At 38.2% G+C, this 20,208-nt stretch overlaps 1 protein-coding gene across 3 annotated transcripts in view; it reads right to left on the reverse strand.

The window, feature by feature from the left end:
* LOC133558157 (ankyrin repeat and fibronectin type-III domain-containing protein 1-like) overlaps nt 1–20,208 on the reverse strand; it is a 447,422-nt gene that overhangs the window by 318,603 nt on the left and 108,611 nt on the right. For all 3 annotated transcript variants that reach the window (XM_061909324.1, XM_061909322.1, XM_061909323.1), the window contains 2 exons: nt 17,417–17,598; nt 8,650–8,882 (listed from right to left, as the gene is read on the reverse strand). In XM_061909324.1, the coding sequence (XP_061765308.1) occupies nt 8,650–8,856 (207 nt within the window). In that variant the 5' untranslated portion in view covers nt 8,857–8,882; nt 17,417–17,598. The remainder of the gene's footprint in view (nt 1–8,649; nt 8,883–17,416; nt 17,599–20,208) is intronic.

Raw genomic sequence — 20,208 nt, forward strand, 5'->3', positions numbered from 1 at the left:
ATGGATGGAGAAAGAGCGGGTGAATAGATAGATAGATAGATAGATAGGGAAGAAGGGATGAGAGAGAGAGAGAAAGAGAGCGATAGAGAGAGCAATAGAGAGAGAGAGAGGCGGGGGTGGATGGAGAGAGTAGGGGGGTGGATGATGGAGGGACGGAGAGAGACAAATAGAGAGAGAGAGATGGATGGAGAGAGATATAAAGAGGGAGGGAGAGAGGGATGGATGAGAGAGAGAGAGAGAGAGAGAGAGCTGAAGTTGATTTAAAGATTGAATTAAAAACATATCAAATATATGCCTTATTTTTAACATTTTATGACTGTGACCCTACCGATTCCCCTGGACCAAACTTGAAGGTAGCCCTAAAACTAAAAAGAACACATCTATATATTGTATCGGGTTTGAAAATGCAAAATATCCAAATGGCCCCACAGTGTGTGGCCCTCAGTGGAAAAAGTGCGGACCCCTGTGAGCTAGCGAGTCTGCCATACTCACTGGGGAATAATCCACCCATCATTACTAATGAGTGCCTGCTCAGAAAGCATTGGCGTTAACAGCAAGCGGCTGTAGGAAACTCCCTGATGGGGTTTGTATTCACTCCCCGTTCTAGGTATCATGAGTGGTCGGCAATCAGCGGCGTTGTCCACGTCTGTGTGTGTGCATTGGTAAAGGTTGGCAGAAATGCATGTGTGCGACACTCGCTGTTTACATTCAACTCATCAACTTGCTCCTGTGACATTGCTGCAGTAGACGTGGTGATAACTGGTCATGCTGAAGAGAGTCTAACGCACATTATCCATGTCCTGTTTTTACATGATACTTCCAGTCGCTCTTGCCAGAACTCCAGTTCGTCTTACAACACATTGGACATTCCGAGCATGCTGGTTCTTCTGTGAATCCAATCCGATATTATCAATCTGTATCAATTTAGAACGCCTGACTGTCTTAATAAGAACAGACTCTTGCATGTGTGATCACACTGAGCCTGTTTTCCTGACAGTTAATGAATCCTATCCAAGTGTGTGTGTGTGTGTGTGTGTGTGTGTGTGTGTGTGGGTGGGGTGGCTGACATATCCCACCAACCGCCCAGACGGCCCGCGACGTGCTCGACATCATTGACGTCATCGCGTGTTACTATGATCGCCTTACAATTCTATCCTGTTGTCATCTCCTGTGGGTTGTTTTTTTTGTTGTAGTTGTTGCCTTACAAATGGCAAATAGTGATGTACAATAATACCGGACTGCCAATATTATCGGCCGATGAATGTTTTAAAATGTAATATTTACTTGATGAAGGGTGGTATAGGAGAGTAAGATTTTCATTGTATGGCAAACTGTTTAACTGAGCATATGACAATAAACAATCTTGAATCTTTAATGTTGAATATCAGAGATTATCAGTATCTGTTTCATAATAGTCGGTATCGGTTTCAAAAAGTAAAATTAATGACTTTTTAAAACACCTGTGTACACGGACGTAGGGAGAAATACGGAGCGCCAATAAAACTTAAAAGCACTGCTTTTGAGTGCCGACCCAGTCACAGAATATCCATGGCTTTTCACACACACAAATGAATGCAAGCATACTTGGTCAACAGCCATACAGGTCACACTGAGGGAGGCCGTGTAAACAACTTTCACACTGTCACAAATATGCGACACACTTTGAACCCACACCAAACAAGAATGACAAACACATTTCGGGAGAACATCCGCACCGTAACACAACAGAACAAATACCCAGAACCCCTTGCAGCACTAACTCTTCCGGGACGCTACAATATACACCCTACCCCTCCTTTAACATAATGTAAATTTAATGTAAGGCTTGTGTTTATTATATTCTAATCCTACCATTGATTATGGCAGACTAAGTAATATGAAAAATTGTCAATTGTTCTTTGAGTGCAACAAGAAAAGCCCAATGTGTTTAATGCCCTTTAATTTATATTATAACCTTCTAAAATTGCTCTTTGATTGCAATATGAAACATGTTTAATGTAGTGCAAGATTTTCTGTTAAAATAAAGCCAAAATATGCACCTTTTTGTAGTTCCCTTTATTTGAAAAAGTATCGATATACATTTTGGTACCGGTACTAAGTTATTGGTGTCGGGAAAGCCCTAATACAGTATATTTACCGAAAATGCCGGTACAGCTAATTTATGTATGTTTCTTTGCTGACGGCCATAATGACAATATAAATATATATATGTTTTTAAAAACTAACAAATACATTTATAGTTTGTGCTATGGCGCCATCTTTTGGACGATGAATTGATTAACGTGTACCCCGACTTAAACAAGTTGAAAAACTTATTCGGGTGTTACTATTTAGTGGTCAATTGTACGGAATATGTACTGAGCTGTGCAATCTACTAACAAAAGTTTCAATCAATCAATCAAAAGTTTGCTCACTGCAGGTGCTGCAATGCTTCATTGATTTTCTGTTTGGACTGATCTTTCAAACAGAAGTAGAGTGTAATTAAGACTTTTAGCCGTCCATAACATTTCAACTCATATGGATTCTTCATTTATAACTCCAAGCAACATTTGTAAGTTTTACAACACAACTAAAACGATTCATACTTACTAAATCGTCCTATGTGTGATGTCCGTAGGGAGCGTTTTCATACATATTTGTACGTGATGTAATGATGCTAGCAGCTTCCATGCTAACACGTTGACAAATGTGTGTGTTAGTAATAGTAACTTAAACGGCATTCTTTTTGTATTGTTTCAGTTTCTCAGTAAACTCACTAAGATGCCACCCTGGAGTTATCTAGTCCGTTTAGCGGATTGGAGAGCTTGCTCAGTCCAAATCAAGGGTCACCAACGCGGTGCCCGCGGTGCCCGCGGGCACCAGGTAGCCCGTAAGGACCAGATGAGTCGCCCGCAGGCCTGTTCTAAAAATAGTTCAAATAACAGCACTTACCAGGGAGCTGGCTCTATTTTTTGAATTTTTATTTATTTACTAGCAAGCTGTTCTCGCTTTGCTGGACATTTTTAATTCTAAGAGACAAAACTCAAATAGAATTTGAAAATCCAAGAAAATATTTTAAAAGACTTGGTCTTCACTTGATTGAATAAATTCATTTATTTTTTTACTTTGCTTCTTATAACTATCAGAAAGACAATTTGAGAAAAAATACAACCTTAAAAATGATTTTAGGATTTTTAAACACATTTACCTAATAAATTCCGTCCTCTTCTTTCCTGACAATTTAAATCAATGTTAAAGTAAATTAATTTTTTTATTGTAAAGAATAATAAATACATTTTAATTTAATTCTTCATTTCACCTTCTCTTTTTTCGACGAAGAATATTTGTGAAATATTTCTTCAAACTTATTAAAATTAAAAATATATATATTCTGGCAAATCTAGAAACATTTTTAGAATCAAATTTAAATGTTATTTCAAATTCTTTTTAATTTCTTTTAAAATTTTTGTTCTGGAAAATCTAGAAGAAATAATGAATTGTCTTTGTTAGAAATATAGCTTGGTCCAATGTGTTATATATTCTAACAAAGTGGATTTTAACCTATTTAAAACATGTCATCAAAATTTTAAAATTAATCTTAATCAGGAAAACTTACTAATGATGTTCCATAAATTCCATCCATCCATCCATTTTCTACCGCTTATTCCCTTTCGGGGTCGCGGGGGGCGCTGGCGCCTATCTCAGCTACAATCGGGCGGAAGGCAGGGTACACCCTGGACAAGTCGCCACCTCATCGCAGGGCCAACACAGATAGACAGACAACATTCACACTCACATTCACACACTAGGGCCAATTTAGTGTTGCCAATCAACCTATCCCCAGGTGCATGTCTTTGGAGGTGGGAGGAAGCCGGAGTACCCAGAGGGAACCCACGCATTCACGGGGAGAACATGCAAACTCCACACAGAAAGATCCCGAGCCTGGATTTGAACCCAGGACTGCAGGACCTTCGTATTGTGAGGCAGACGCACTAACCCCTCTGCCAAATTATTTTTTCAAAAAGATTCGAATTAGCTAGTTTTTCTCTTGTTAAATTTAGGTAGAATTTTGAATTTTAAAAGAGTCGAAATTGAAGATATACTATGTTTCAAAATTTAATTTTAATTTTTTTCCTGTTTTCTCCTTTTTTAAACCGTTCAATTAAGTGTTTTTTTCATCATTTATTCTCTACAAAAAACCTTCCGTTAAAGGAAAAAAAATGTTCGACAGAATGACAGACAGAAATAACCGTTTTTTAATATATATATATAAATGTATTAATTAAAGGTAAATTGAGCGAATTAGCTATTTCTGGCAATTCATTTAAGTGTGTATCAAACTCATAGCCCTTCGCATTAATCAATACCCATGAAGTAGCTCTTGGTTTCAAAAAAGGTTGGTGACCTCAGTCTAAATCTTAGCAGCGGAACAGCCAAAACTGGGCTTGTTTGGTGATCAAGTGTCCGTCTCCTGCTGGCCATTAGAAAGAATGCAGGTTTATTATTTATATATTTTGGACACTATCTACAGCAGCCTCAGTAGTTGGTGATAAATACATAAAAATGCCTGGGTAATTAACCCACCTGCCATTTAATTAAATAACTTCCCACCAGAGTATGCAGCGTTTCATTGACAATGTGCCAGTGCATCATTCTTCCCCGTTGCTTCCGTCACCACAGTTATGTCTCTCACCAGGGGAAGGAGGAGGAAAGAAAGTGCCAAAAGGTGTAAAAGTGATGGACGGCAATGAGAAGCTCTTGTAAGTATTCCCTACTTGTGGCCATGACAAATTCAGTAGAGGGAAGAGATGGAGGGCATGAATTAACTGCTAAATTAATCATTGTGTGGAAAAAGAAGTGACTATAAAATAAAATGAATTGTGCGGCGATATCGCACTGAGGACAGACTTCTGTGTTTCTGGTCGGTCCCACAGTCAAGAAACAGAATAACATCTGATCAAAGCTCTGCTTGAATTTTTGCGGTACAATTTTAGACAAATGTAGTTCTCGTAGACCACAAGGCCATCAAGTATATTGCACAACACAGCAGCTACACAACAAATGTTGAAATAATAGCAAACTGCTCAGTCAGCATTACTAAAATGTAATTGTAAACAACAGTACATATAGTAGCTGAATTGTAATATTTTAACAGCATAGTAAGTAAGCCAAGTGGAAGTCGCATAATATTGTAATTTATGAGTTTAAACATGAATTATTAAAAATGTAAAATATATATATATTTTTATTGAATTACACACATGATTTAATAAAGTATTAACAAATACAGTTGCATTTTCTGGAAAAAGTTAGACACGCATGATAAAATAACATGATTTTAGAAAGTTAATTAATTGTCTGAAGTGCAACAGTCGTGATCTAACAAAATTTGATAAAAAATATAATTTAAGCAATGACATAAGTGAAATACATATTTTATGGAAAATACATTATTTTCTTTTAATTACACATGTAATGTAGTTAAAAAAAAAAAAACGAGTGATTGTTTTAGATAAAAATACGTACATGGTATAATAATAAAATATGACTTTAAAAATGTGTTTAAAAAATAAAAATACATTTTGTTCAACTAAATGGTATAATATTATACCAATAAAAAGTTTAAAAAAAGTATGTGTTTAATCATACACATGATATAATAATAATAACGTATGATTTTAAAATATATAAAACAAAATATCACTGCCATTTCTTTCCAAAAGTGTAACACATATAATACAATGATAAAATATGATTTTAAAAAACTACAATTATTTTTTTTCCAAAAATTACACCATATGAAAAAATTTGATTTTAAAAATAAAATTAAAATTGTTTTAAAATGAAATACACATATTTTTGGAAAAATATGTTTGTTAATGTTTATTATGAACGATGCAATAAAAAACTACATTAAAATATACAAAAATAAATAAACGTATTTAAAAACGTGTTTCGTTTCAAAAGTGCAACATGAGTCTGTTGACTAGCAATATTTCAAAGTGCATGCATGTAAACCTTCACTTTCAATGCATCCACGGACTTCTTGTGGTATTAAAAACTAAATCACGAGGTTGCCTACAGCCACAGTTGTTACTACTAATGTTTTGATCCGGCATTTATTACTGATCCGGCATATATTACAAATCCCACTTTTTTACACCATGTAGCCACCGAGAGAGAGAGAGAGAGCAGACAATGGATACAAAACCAATAAATACAGTTGTTACATATCATTATATTACAAAAGCATTTAATAGATGAGATTACAAGCTGTGTGAGTTCTCACCCCAAAACAACTCCAGGCAATAAGATCCAGATGAGCCGCCATGACACCAGCAGACGTATAAAACCTTGTCCTCCTTCTCAGCTATAAAAACGGTCTTTAAAATCGTACCCTACGAGCAGCGAAGGCTGCTTCAGACAGAAACAGTGTGGTGCTAAAATAAAGTCTCAATGTTGGTAATAATTCTGTATAGGAAGAACCTTCCAACAGTGAAATAATTAGCAGCAATTCCCGTGTATGTATCCCAATAAACATTTCCCCCTGCAGGAAAATGGTCGACCAAGTGTACACACAGTTCTCCCAAAGGAGCGTAGATGACCCATGCAAGGGTTTCATTGCAGCGGTGACACTGGAGAACCAATTACAAAGCTAAGGCTGCTAATGAGGTGTCCAGTTACCTGATCCAATGGCCAGAAGACAACAAAAAGGTATTCAATATTTAATGCTAACACTGTACTCCCAGTCTGCTGCTCCATCAAAGAAAAAAAGTCATTACCTAGAAACTTCATTGGATTTAATTGAATGAACAATTTATTCAGGGATTTTTCCTTCCTTATTTTTTTATAATTACCATATTTTCCGGACTATCAGCCGCTACTTTTTTACCAAGGTTTGAACTCTGCGGCTTGTAGAAAGGAGCGGCTGATTTGTAGATTTTCCTCCCACTGCCTTAATGTTTTGAATATAACAAATAGTTTTCATATGACACAGACAGAGACACTGAAAAGGTGTGTTGTGTGTGCTAGGGCGCCATCTTTCGGACAAGTTTACTCACTGCAGATGTTGCGGATTGAAAATGTACTTCTTATTTCGTGCCTTGAACTGGAAGTATAACCGTCCTTAGCGTTTTGGCAAAAAAATATTCATCATTCCAGGCAGCGTTTGGAAGTTTTACAATATAACTAAAACAATACATATTTTCTAAACCTTCCCATGTGTGATGCCTGTAGGAGTGTTTTCATGCATATTTTTGTGTGCTATTGTAATGTAATCAAGCTAACGTTGTTAGCATAAGCAAATATACTAACTAGGGCTGCGAATCTTTGGGTGTCCCACGATTCGGTTCAATATTGATTCTTGGGGTCGCGATTTAATTATATATCAATTTTTTTGATTCAACGCGATTCTCAATTCAAAAACGATATTTTTCCGATTCAAAACAATTCTGTATTCATTCAATACATAGGATTTCAGCAGGATCTAACCCAGTCTGCTGACATGCTAGCAGAGTAGTAGATTTTTTTTTAAAAAGCTTTTATAATTGTAAAGGACAATGTTTCAACTGATTGCAATAATTTAAATGTGTTATAAATATTTAACGAACCAAAAATATGACTTATTTTATCTTTGTGAAAACATTGGACACAGTGTGTTGTCAAGCTTATGAGATGTGATGCAAGTGTAAGCCGCTGTGACACTAACGTTATTTTTTTTTAATTGTTATAAATGTCTAATGATAATGTCCATGAGGGATTTTTAATCACTGCTATGCTGAAAATATAACTAATTTTGATACTGTTGATCATTTTCATTTTTGTTTCACTACTTTTGGTTTGTTCTGTGTCGTGTTTGTCTCCGCTCAATTGCTGTGTTTATTACAGTTCTGAGTGTTGCTGGGTCAGGTTTGGTTTTGGAATTGGATTCCATTGTTATGGTATTGCTGTGTATTTTGTTGGATTGATAAAAAAATAAAAAAAAATAAAAAATAGATTTTTTTAAAAATGAGAATAGATTCTGAAACGCACAACGTGAGAATCGCGATTCATATTCGAATCGATTTTTTGCCACACCCCTAATGCTAACACGTCTACATCTTTCTGTTAGTATTGTTAATCTACAATTGCACTGTTTTGTAACAATCCAGTTCTGTAAATTCAGCAAAACGTCAACGTGGAGTTACTGAGTCTGTTTAGCTCGATGGAAAGCTTGACTCGGCAGCTAGCGTATCCATGACGATGGCGTCTGTTTTGTTTGATCAGCCGTTTTACTGCCATGTTACAGGAACCATTTGGAAACAATTAAGGTGTGTAAATAAAAATGTTACAAAAACTTTCGTACCTGTAAATATGTTTGGCTTATAGTCTGGTGTGGCTAATATATGTAAAAATAGGTATTTTGCCTTATATTTGATGGGTGCGGCTTAAAAAAAACGGTGTGCTCTATAGCCCAGAAAATATGGTATGTATGTTGTCATTAAATCTGTTAGGAGTTATTCTAATAATATACAAAGAAAAAAACTCTTAGTGGAAATATGAAATCGCTCAAGCTAAATTGATGAAGCACCTTCTGCCATCTAGTAGTTCTTCATGTAACTGCAGAATCGAATGGTGTCTTTCATATGTTATGCTTTGGCAATAAAAGGGAAACAAAGTTGGTAGACTCACGAATTTCCGTTTCAGCTTCGCCTTGCTACTGCGCACAGGCTTGCCCTCCTCCGCTGCCGTCCCCCCGTTGAAGTCCGAACTCATGTCCAGGTGGTTGTCGGCAGAGATGCTCTTTCGGAGGTAAGCAGTGCGTGCCCGGAAGTGAGAGAAGGGCGACTGGGAGCGAGGCCGGGCTTCTCCTCGCCCGGGTTCCTCTTCGGCCTCCATGTCATCCTCCAAGCGCCACAGCTCTCCTTAAAAAAAGGAAAAAAGGTTGGTTATTATCACCACAAAATGTTACAAAAACATTTTTTTCCTTCTGCAGCCTGAATCCACACACTGAATGGAAATCATCCTTTGTGTAAAAGCAGGAGGCAGGAAACAAATTTGCGGCGGCTTTGTCTTCCGGCGTTCACACTATCCGGCTGTCAGATTGTGCTAATCACGTCTGAAGCCCATCACTCTATTTTCGATGTGTGGCACGCGTTGTCCTGACAGCAGTGCCTCAGTCACGGCGCTTGCAAAACACACCCTGTAACTATTAGGTGACTGATGGATGTAAATGTGTCCATCAAAATTACCGGATTACACCCACATGAATAAGCACTAGTAGGAGTTACGCAATGAATTATGTTTTTAAAAATATGTTAGTTCTCAATTTTAAAGGCCTACTGAAACCCACTACTACCCACCACGCAGTCTGATAGTTTATATATCAATGATGAAATATTAACATTGCAACAAATGCCAATACGGCCGGTTTAGTTTACCAAATTACAATTTAAAATTTCCCGCGGAGTTTCCTGTTGAAAACGTTGCGGAATGATGATGCGTGTTTGTGACGTTATTGGTTGGAGGGCACATATTAGCTCAGCACCACACACAGCTAACAGTCGTCCCTTTTCATCGCATAATTACACAGTATTTTGTACATCTGTGTTGTTGAATCTTTTGTAATTTGTTCAATTAATAATGGAGACTATAAAGAACAATGCTGTTGGTGGAAAGCGGTGGATTGCAGCTGCCTTTAGCACAGAGACACAGCCGGTGTTTGTTGTGAAGCTTCAGCACAGAGCGGTCAAGCGAACATGTTTCTTTACATCAACCAGCAAGTTTTTGGATAGGAAAATTGTGATATTAAGTCGACTCTTACCGGAGACTTGAGTGGATTATGCGACCGCCTCCTGTAGCTGTCAAAAAGGCAGCTGTGATCTTGGCTCCTCCATTGGCTTTTCTGAGAGACACTGGCGTTCACCGGAGCACTCCGACTTTCAGGTATGACTTTATAATCTCACAAAAAAACTATTAACACAATGAGCAGATAAGGGATTTTCCAGAATTATCCTAGTAAATGTGTCTAATAACAAATCTGATTCGCTCACACCGCCGTCGCCTGGAGCGTTGCCTTTTCTTTTTTATTCGTGTTTCACTCTAACTTTCCTCATCCACAAATCTTTCATCCTCGCTCAAATTAATGGGGAAATTGTCGCTTTCTCGGTCCGAATTACGCTTGCTGCTGGTGGCTATGATTATAAACAATGTGAGGAGCCCTATAACCGGTGACGTCACGCGCACATCGTCTGCTACTTCCGGTAAAGGCAAGGCTTTTTTATTAGCGACCAAAAGTTGCGATCTTCATCCTCGATGTTCTCTACTAAATCCTTTCAGCAAAAATATGGCAATATCGCGAAATGATCAAGTATGACACATAGAATGGACCTGCTATCCCCGTTTGAATAAGAAAATCTCATTTCAGTAGGCCTTTAAAATGTTAATTTCACAGTGTGTGTTTAATTGCATTGAATCATAACGGTTTCTATTAACAAAATCAGCATTGACAAAGTTAAAGTGCCACTGATAGTCACACACACACTACGTGTGGTGAAATTACTCTCTGCATTTGACCCATCCCCTTGGAGGTGAGGGGATCAGTGAGCAGCAGCGGTGGCCGTGCTCGGGAATCATTTGGTGATTTATAAAGTGCCGTAAATGAACACAATATAGTTTGGTGGACATCTTTGTGATTCGTTTTAATGCATTCCTATGCACAAGTAGATGAAAGCTTACAAAGTATATTTGGATGTTGATTTACAGTTTTGTCATAAAAATTGCCCAAAACTGATGCCATGAGTTTACCAAAATTAGAAGTCACAACTAAAACTGTACACAAAAAACGTTTAGTGGTGGATATATTGGGCGACTAAACCATGAGAAACAAAATTATCTGGTCTGATGAGACAAAGATTGAACTCTTTAGCGTGAATGCTTGGCGTCGTTTTTGTAGGAAAGCAGGCACCGCTCTTCACCAGGCCAATACCATCCCTACAGTGAAGCATGGTGGTGGCAGCATCATGCTGCGGGGATGTTTTTCAGCAGCAGGAACAGGAAGACTAGTCAGGATAGAGGGAAAGATGAATGCAGTGATGTACGGAGACATCCTGGAACACAACCTGCTCCAGAGCAGTCTTGGACTCAGACTAGGACAAACACCATAAGCACTCAGCCAAGATATCAAAGGAATGGCTTCAAGACAACTCAGTAAATGTACTTGAGTCAGATTACACGTCTCTGGAGAGATCTGAAAATGGCTGTGCAGTGACACTTTCTATACAACCTGATGGAGCTAGAGAGGTGCTGCCCAAAGATAGGTTTGCCAGGCTTGCGGCATCGTATACAAAAAAAAGACGAAGCTGTAATTGCTACCAACGGTGCATCAACAAAGTATTGAGCAAAGACTGTCAATACTTATGTATTTGTGATTTTTAGTTTTTAATTTTCATTAATTTGCAAAGAAATCTAATGAAAACATTTTCACATTGTCAGTATGGGGGTATTTTGTGTAGAATTTTGAGGACAAAAATTATACTCCATTTTGGAATACGGCTGTAACATAACATGTGGGAAAAGTAAAGCTTTATGAATACTTCCCGGAGATCCAGAGATGTACTACATGAATTCAAACCAGGAGGGAAAAAAAGTACCTCTCTACAAGCAAGTTAGAGATTTATTCCCAGCGATAAAGATGTTATTTTTTCCCCCCAGTAAAAGCTTTTTTCGCTTCGAAAAAAGTCATTAAAGAAAAGACCAAAAAGTCCATCTTATATTAAGGGTCGGTAGATTTATGCATGCGAAGCGGCAGTTATGGCCAAACGACTTTTACCTAAGTGACTCAGAGCTTTTATCCTGGGGCAAAGATGGTACGTCCACCCCCAGACACAAGTCTGAAAAACTACTGGAGGCATGCTTTAAACCCAGGATCTACACTATAAGTATACATACAAGCAAACATGTGCTCCCAAACAACTTCTCCTTCAGCAAGTGTATGAATTTTCTCCCATGAAAAAAAAAAAAAAGTGTAAAAAAGATCCAGCACTAACGGACTTCTAGCGAGTGAGGAAGGGTAGACAGAAGCTCAGCAGCATTACGGTTACGGTCGGTGACAGCGGTTGCTAGGCAACAAGGGGATAGGTTTAAGTCTCCGAATTTTGATATTAGCAACAGAGCAGCTGCAACAATACCAACGTGGAGGGGAAAGAAAACAGACTTTAGGGGCATAAAATAATACCACATTGTTTGAATATGATAAAAGTTTCGTGACGCTCAGGATGAGAGTCTGGGACAGGCCGGCAACCTCGTGGAGAGAGTCATAGAATATATTCAATCACTGTAAAAAATTAATAGAAGTGTAAAATACTACCTCAGCTTAGGAGCTCAAATGGTTCTGTGATGGAGCTTTCAACTCAAAACATTTCAAATCAACTTATCCCATAGAAATGACTTAAAATCACAAACATGTCTTTTATAACGAAAAACAACATTTTATATAATAAATAATGTATAAAAAACATTACAATAGAAATTATGACGAACTACCGTAGACTTATGAAGTATTACAATGCAATAATAATGTACTGAATTCACTACCACGGTGTATCCTCCCAGCTGCTTCTTTGTCAAACACACCATCGGCAGCTTTTCCATATGTTCTTGGGTAAATGTCTGCTGTTCTGCATCCGTATAGTGAAGACTGGCAGTTGTATGCTCCAGAGTCATCTGTTTGATGATTTCTATCCTTAATTTAATGAATATCATCCACTTCTTCTTCTCAAAACTGTCCTTGAAATTGCTATAAGCTAACGAATAAGAAAAGGTGTTTTGTCCGGATCCAGCAGAGTTCACTGTGACATTTGCTACAACAACTTATGGCGGAAATGCTTGTAACGCGAATTTTAAGTTTAAAAAGGTACCACTGTATATTGAAAAATTATATTGTTTCAATAATTTATACATACACACCTATATTATATATATATATATATATATATATATATATATATATATATATATATATATATATATATATATATATATATATATATATATATATATATATATATATATATATATATATATATATATATATATACATATATATATATATATACATATATATATACATACATACACACGCACGCTTGTATTTGTTACCTTTTTGAGACCCACCTCTTTAGGACCAACCTTTCTAGAGAGAGATATATATATATATATATATATATATATATATATATATATATATATATATATAAATATATAAATAAATAAATAAATAAATAAATAAATAAATAAATGGTAGGCTTGTAGTTGTTTTTTTTTTTATTTGTTTGTTTGTAATTGTGTCAGGCTTGCCACTGACAGTTTGTGTTTTAGTTTTTCCTCTGTGTGTGTTTAGTAATTCCTGTCCTTAGTTCCTGTCAGCACTCTTATTTTGGTTCAGCTTCCTGTTTGTCTCCCTGTGTGCTGTTTTCCCTCAGCTAGGGCTGATTGGCATCTGGCCACACCTGTGGTCAATCAGCCCGCTCCTATTTCAACCGCTTTGATCCTCCAGTCAGTGCTGGATTATTGTATTGTCTTGTCGATGTCACGTATTGCATGTCGCTCTTGTCCTTTCTATGCAGCATTGCGGTAAGCTATGTTTGATTGCGGTTTTTAGCTTCCTGCCTTTTGTTCCCTGATTCAAAGTTTGTTTTTATATTACATGTAGGATTTCTGTTTCCTGCTCGATTCTTGCTAGCTTCCATGCTAAGTCCCTTTTTGTTCTCTGGCTCCCATGCTAGCTCCCTTAGTTTGTTATCCGCCCACGTGAGTGCTTTTTGTTTGTTCTTGTTTAGTTTTAATTAAATCATGTTTTCCTATCCAATCCAATGCCTGCCTCCATCTCTGCATCTTCGGGTTCAACACCAACAAACTTTGACAAATATTTTTTTAAATTTTCATTGTAGCTGAGATAGGCGCCAGCGCCCCCCGCGACCCCAAAAGGGAATAAGCGGTAGAAATGGATGGATGGATGGATTATTTAATTCAAGTTATTACAGTATGTCTTTAATGTTGGCCTAGGGGGCGCATTTTAATTCTTTTTTTTTTTATACACACTTGTCATTACATATGTTGGCCAGAGGTGGCGTACTTCGAATCTTTACACGCACTTGTCATTTCATATGTTGAACAGAGGGGTAGCACTTCAAATTTTTACACACACTTGTTATTTCATATGTTGACCAGAGGGGGAGCACTTTTAAAACCGACACGGTCCATTTGAAAAACCCCTCCTTTTTAGGACCACCCTAATTTTAGTAGATTTCACCACCAGGGATGAAAATGAGACACTATTAGATGCAATGGTTTTCCGTAATGGGAACATGATTTATGTCCTAACTTGTTCACTGGTCCTCATATGGAAGGTACTTTTCCTTGTTGATGTCTCAGGACACACATAAACTTAATATTTTTAATAATACAATTTCTGCCTAATCATGTGGTGTACTTTTTTATTTTAAATCTGATTCGGACTTTTCTAGCACAAACAAATAATAAATACATACATTATAAAATATTTGAAAAACATTGTTCCTTTGTTTGTTTTTTAAATAAATACTTTAACGTCATTGTATTTGGGTTACCGCGGGGGATGTGTTAATTACAATCCAGACACAATTTGTGACTTATTTTGTTTTTATTGGTACAATGTACTTAAATACATGTGTTTTTGTAGCTTCTAATGTATTTATTTTGTTTTACTAAATTACAAAATGACGCTTGCATATTTTCAGTAAGTGACCTTGTGGTGGAAAAAGTTAGGGAAATTTCACATTTATGGGAACAGAAGATCAGTAAAGTATTACCCAGAACAGAATGAAAGCACAACTTCTATATGCAAGCTTCTCTTGCATTAAACATGGCAAATAAGGAGGACATTACAGCTACTTCCTGTTTCCCAGCTGTGGTAATGTGCTAATTCTAATTCATCTGGAGGAACTCCGATGAAATCCCATCAGTCAGTCGAGTGACTAACTCGTCTAGACCAAGCGTGTCCAAAGTGCGGCCCGAGGGCTATTTGTGGCCCCCAGCTAATTTGTTAATGCCCAATCCAAAAAAAAATACTTTAATAAAAATTTAAAACATAAGAGTGTAATAAAAGAGTAAACAGTGACATGTAACAAGAAAAAGTTGCAATGTTAACACTAATAACACAAAGCTGCCATGCGGACTGTTATTAACCTGCTGAAGGCTCCAATTACTTCACTGGAACAATTTCACTTTCAAATATTTTGAGGGGATAATATTGCATATTTTGTGCAAAACAAAGTTTTCTTTCACAAAAAAGGCATCAAACAAACAAAAAGTATGAAAAAAATGATAAAATATTATAATCAAGATATCCACAGACTTAAGCGTTAAAAGTTAAAAATATATAAATATGCATTCGGCTTATTTTCAACACTTATTCTTTTTTATTAAGAATTATTGACCTATTTAGGGTTCCAATTACTTCACGACAAATATTCCACTTTGAAATGTTTTGGGGGAAAATGCTGCATAGTTTGTGTGTTTGCCATATCAATAAGGGTTTTGACATAAAGGCCATAAACATAAAAAAATGAATTTACATTTTTTTTATAACGACAGACAGACCTGAAGTTGATCTGGAGATTCAAGCGTTAAATGAAAATAATAATAATGTATGACTTATTTTTAGGGCTTCACGGTGGGACAGGGGTTAGTGTCTCTGCCTCACAATACGAAGGTCCTGAGTAGTCCTGGGTTCAATCCCAGGCTCGGGATCTTTCTGTGTGGAGTTTGCATGTTCTCCCCGTGACTGCGTGGGTTCCCTCCGGGTACTCCGGCTTCCTCCCACTTCCAAAGACATGCACCTGGGGATAGGTTGATTGTAGGGGTGTAACGGTACACACCAATTTCAGTTCGGTACGTACCTCGGTTCAGAGGTCACAGTTCGGTTCATTTTCGGTACAGTAAGAAATCAAAATATAAATTTTTTGGTTATTTATTTACCAAATTTGTAAACAATGGCTTTATCCTTTTAACATTGGGAACACTATAATAATTCTGCCCACGTTAATCCACATTAAACTGTCTCAAGTTGTTGCTTTGATTAAATAAAATGAAAAAACCTTTCATCTACATATAAAAAGTTTAACATTAAACAGTTTCCATTGAAACTGTTTAATGTCAACTCATCATGCTTAATTTATTACAGCATTTGGGAAGCCTGTAGTTGACTTTTATTATGTAAATGTTGTATTTTTATCAACATGTGATAGCAGGGACTCTGCCATTCAAAACTAGGCTGCTACATTACTAATGATTCATGTAACTATAGCTGAAAAATAGTACAATTGCAATAGGAGAGACTATTCATCCCTAAACACAATGGAGTTCAATGAAATAACAGACAGACAGACAGGGCTTTGCTGCCCCTAAAACACACACACACACACACACACACACACACACGCGCGCACACGCGCACACGCGCACACGCGCACACACTCTCACACACACAGCAAAATGAGCTAATGTTACGCTAAAAGCTAATTAGCCTTCGTCTCAAGCCTATACAGTGAGCGAGCTAAGCTGCAGTTTAAGTTTCTAGAAGGTCAACGGGCTCATAGTGATGTTTGTAATAGTTGTGACTGGGAAGTGTTTATTATTATTTGGGTAGAGTCCGCTCCTCCCCTGCTAGACGAATATCTGCTCGACGCTAAAGCATTGACTACATCGTTCTGAAGTCTGAATACGCACTGCTGATTGGCTTTGTATGTAACCAATCAGATGGTTGTGTGGGCAGGACAATGAGGCAGAAAGCAGAGCAGCTTGTGAAGACTTCTGCTTCCGAACTTGTTCGAAACCCCCGTACCGAAACGGTTCGATACAAATACACGTACCGTTACACCCCTAGTTGATTGGCAACACTAAATTGGCCATAGTGTGTGAATATTAGTGTGAATGTTGTCTATCTGTGTTGGCCCTGCGATGAGGTTGGGACTTGTCCAGGGTGTAGCCCACCTTCCGCCCGATTGTAGCTGAGATAGGCACCAGCGCCCCCCGCGACCCCAAAGGGAATAAGCGGTAGCAAATGGATGCATGGACTTATTTCTAACAAACCAAACTTGAAAAAAAGCCATAAAAGGTAAAAAAAAACTATTGTATTGCTTTTAAAAAAGAAAAATATCAAAATGGCCCTCACATACTTTGATTTTTCAGTCTGCGGCCCTCAGTGGAAAAAGTTTGGACACCCCTGGTCTAGACTGGTTGTGCTGCAAGGAGGATGTATGTATGTATGTATGTATGTATCTCACTTCTATCCACTGCAGAGTCCTTTTATCACGAGAACATGATCATGACACCTTGTCATCGTCAAATCAAACAAAGTGCACGGAAGCCACATGCTTCAAAGACGCCAACGCAATGACAAGCAGCATGCTGTGCCTACCTGCAGGGGGCAACGTGCAGGCCTTCGGGTTGCTGCTGGCAAGGGCTGGGGTCTTCCTGCGGGAGGGACTTCCGCCAGTGAGATCAGAGTGATGGAGCCTGGACACCCGAGGGGACTGGGGGATGCTGGGTAGTGTGCGAGATTTGGCAAGTATTGGTCTCTGCAACTTCCTTTCAAGCGACCTGGTTGCGGGGGGAAAAAACACACCAAAATCAACGCAATGTTAGTGTCAATGTTTATGATTGACGACGGTGGTAGTTTTGTGCAGCTGGCATATAATAACTCCTAATGACATCAATATTCTTGTAGCATTCTGTACCGACAAATACTTTAACATTGGATAAAGTTAAAGTCCCAACGATAGTCACACACACACTAGGAGTGGTGAAAGTGCCCTCTGCATTTGACCCATCCCCATGTTCAGCGCCAGGGAGGTGAGGGGAGCAGTGAGCAGCAGCGGCGGCCACGCTCGGGAATCATTTTAGTGATTTAACCCCCAATTGCAACCCTTCTGAGTGCCAAGCAGGGAGGTAACGGGTCCCATTTGTATGAGTCTGTAAATTAGTTTGCTTGTTGATGATTTTTGTATTGTGTAGCTATATTTATATGGTAATTAATATAATGTGACTGTAAATTTTTTGCTTGTTGATTATTTTTTTTTTTTTTTTTATAGTGTAGTTATATTTATATAACCATGGACTCCAAGTCCGAGTCCATGGTTCTCGCCCGGAGAAGGGTGGAGTGCCATCTCCGGGTTGGGGAGGAGACCCTGCCCAAAGTGGAGGAGTTCAAGTAGCTAGGAGTCTTGTTCACGAGTGAGGGAAGAGTGGATCGTGAGATTGACAGGCGGAACGGTGCGGCGTCTTCAGTAATGCGGACGTTATACCGATCCGTTGTGGTGAAAAAGGAGCTGAGCCGGAAGGCAAAGTTCTCAATTTACCGGTCGATCCACGTTCCCATCCTCACCTATGGTCATGAGCTTTGGGTCATGACCGAAAGGATAAGATCACGGGTACAAGCGCCCGAAATGAGTTTCCTCCGCCGGGTGCCAGGGCTCTCCCTTAGAGATAGGGTGAGAAGCTCTGCCATCCGGGAGGAACTCAAAGTAAAGCCGCTGCTCCTCCACATCGAGAGGAGCCAGGTGAGGTGGTTTGGGCCTCTGGTCAGGATGCCACCCGAACGCCTCCCGGGGGGGGTGTTTAGGGCACGTCCGACCGGTAGGAGGCCACGGGGAAGACCCAGGACACGTTGGGAAGACTATGTCTCCCGGCTGGCCTGGGAACGCCTCGGGATCCCCCGGGAGGAGCTAGACGAAGTGGCTGGTGAGAGGGAAGTCTGGGTTTCCCTGCTTAGGCTGCTGCCCCCGTGGCCCGACCTTGGAAAAGCGGAAGAAGATGGATGGATGGATGGATAGTTATATTTATATGGTAATTAATATAATGTGACTTTTAAATTGTTTGCTTGTTGATGCTTTTATTTGTTTCAGTATTGTGTAGTTACAATTATATGCTTTTACTTGTAATTGTATTGAGTTTGTGGACCCCAAGAAGACTAGTGGGTTGTTTTTTCAACCAGCTAATGGTGATCCTTAATAAATATAAAAATATAAATCCCCCGTGTGTGAATGTTGTCTGTCTATCTGTGTTGGCCCTGCGATGAGATGGTGATTTGTCCAGGGTCTAAGCCACCTCCCGCCCGGATGCAGCTTAATCATATTTGTTTTTATATTGGGGTTTTTTATATTGGTTTTACATTTATTTCTTTTTTGTTTTTATTCAGTAATTATTGGAGTATAATATTGTTTTATTAATATTGTTTTTAACATGGCTGTGCCGCACTTTGGAAACGTCATTGTTGTTTAAATGTGCTATATAAATAAAGTGGATTGGATTGGGATAGGCACCACACCCCCCGCGAACCCAAAAAGGCCAAGCGGTAGAAAATGGATGGCTGGAAATCAAATCATTTTTATAGTCTGTGGTATGACTCAGCCGGGGTTTGAACTCACAACTCACTCGCCACTGAACAGGTAAATAGATGGCACATTTACCAAATATAAGGCAAAAAACTTGATAACATGCCAAATATAACTGCACACAAAAGTGTCTGTGGCGGAAATGGCAAATTTAGGATGGAATGTTTCCAATTGAATAAGGTCGGAAAAAGACAGGTCGCCTTGTGTTTGAGTTCTGAAAAATGGTAGTCGTCCTCAAACTGGAGAATACATATGCTGAGCCTTCACACATATTTTATTCAAATTATTCTCCTTCCACATGTTCTTCCCATTGACACCATTCTACCTTGAAAATGTTCAGCTTATTCATGACACACAAGCTACCATTTTAATATGTTAGGAATTTTCTGGTAAATTGTATCCATTCGAATTGGACTGTATTTTTTTTTTTTTTTTTTAAATGTTCACTTTTAACATACTTCTTAACCGATTAAAACCATTCCAAAGTCAAAATATTCCTTGCTAATGTTATTTGATACTTTGGATGCCAATATTAGCTTTTCAACACATTTTTACAGGTAAAATATTTTGTAATTTCCCTATTAGCATGCTAACATTAGCATGTAAGCCTTTAATTCCTCATTGACATGTGTACATCCAAGAGTCATATTTTGTTATTACCTGGCTCGTAGGGCTGGTCGATATATCGAGTTTGTAAAATATATCAATATATTTTTAAACAAGATATGAATTAAGAAAATGGGCTTCACGGTGGAAGAGGGGTTAGTGCATCTGCCTCACAATATGAAGGTCCTGCAGTCTTGGGTTCAATCCCAGG

This window comes from Nerophis ophidion, linkage group LG08 (assembly GCF_033978795.1).
Source record: "Nerophis ophidion isolate RoL-2023_Sa linkage group LG08, RoL_Noph_v1.0, whole genome shotgun sequence".
In the NCBI taxonomy this organism is placed as follows: Eukaryota; Metazoa; Chordata; class Actinopteri; order Syngnathiformes; family Syngnathidae; genus Nerophis; species Nerophis ophidion.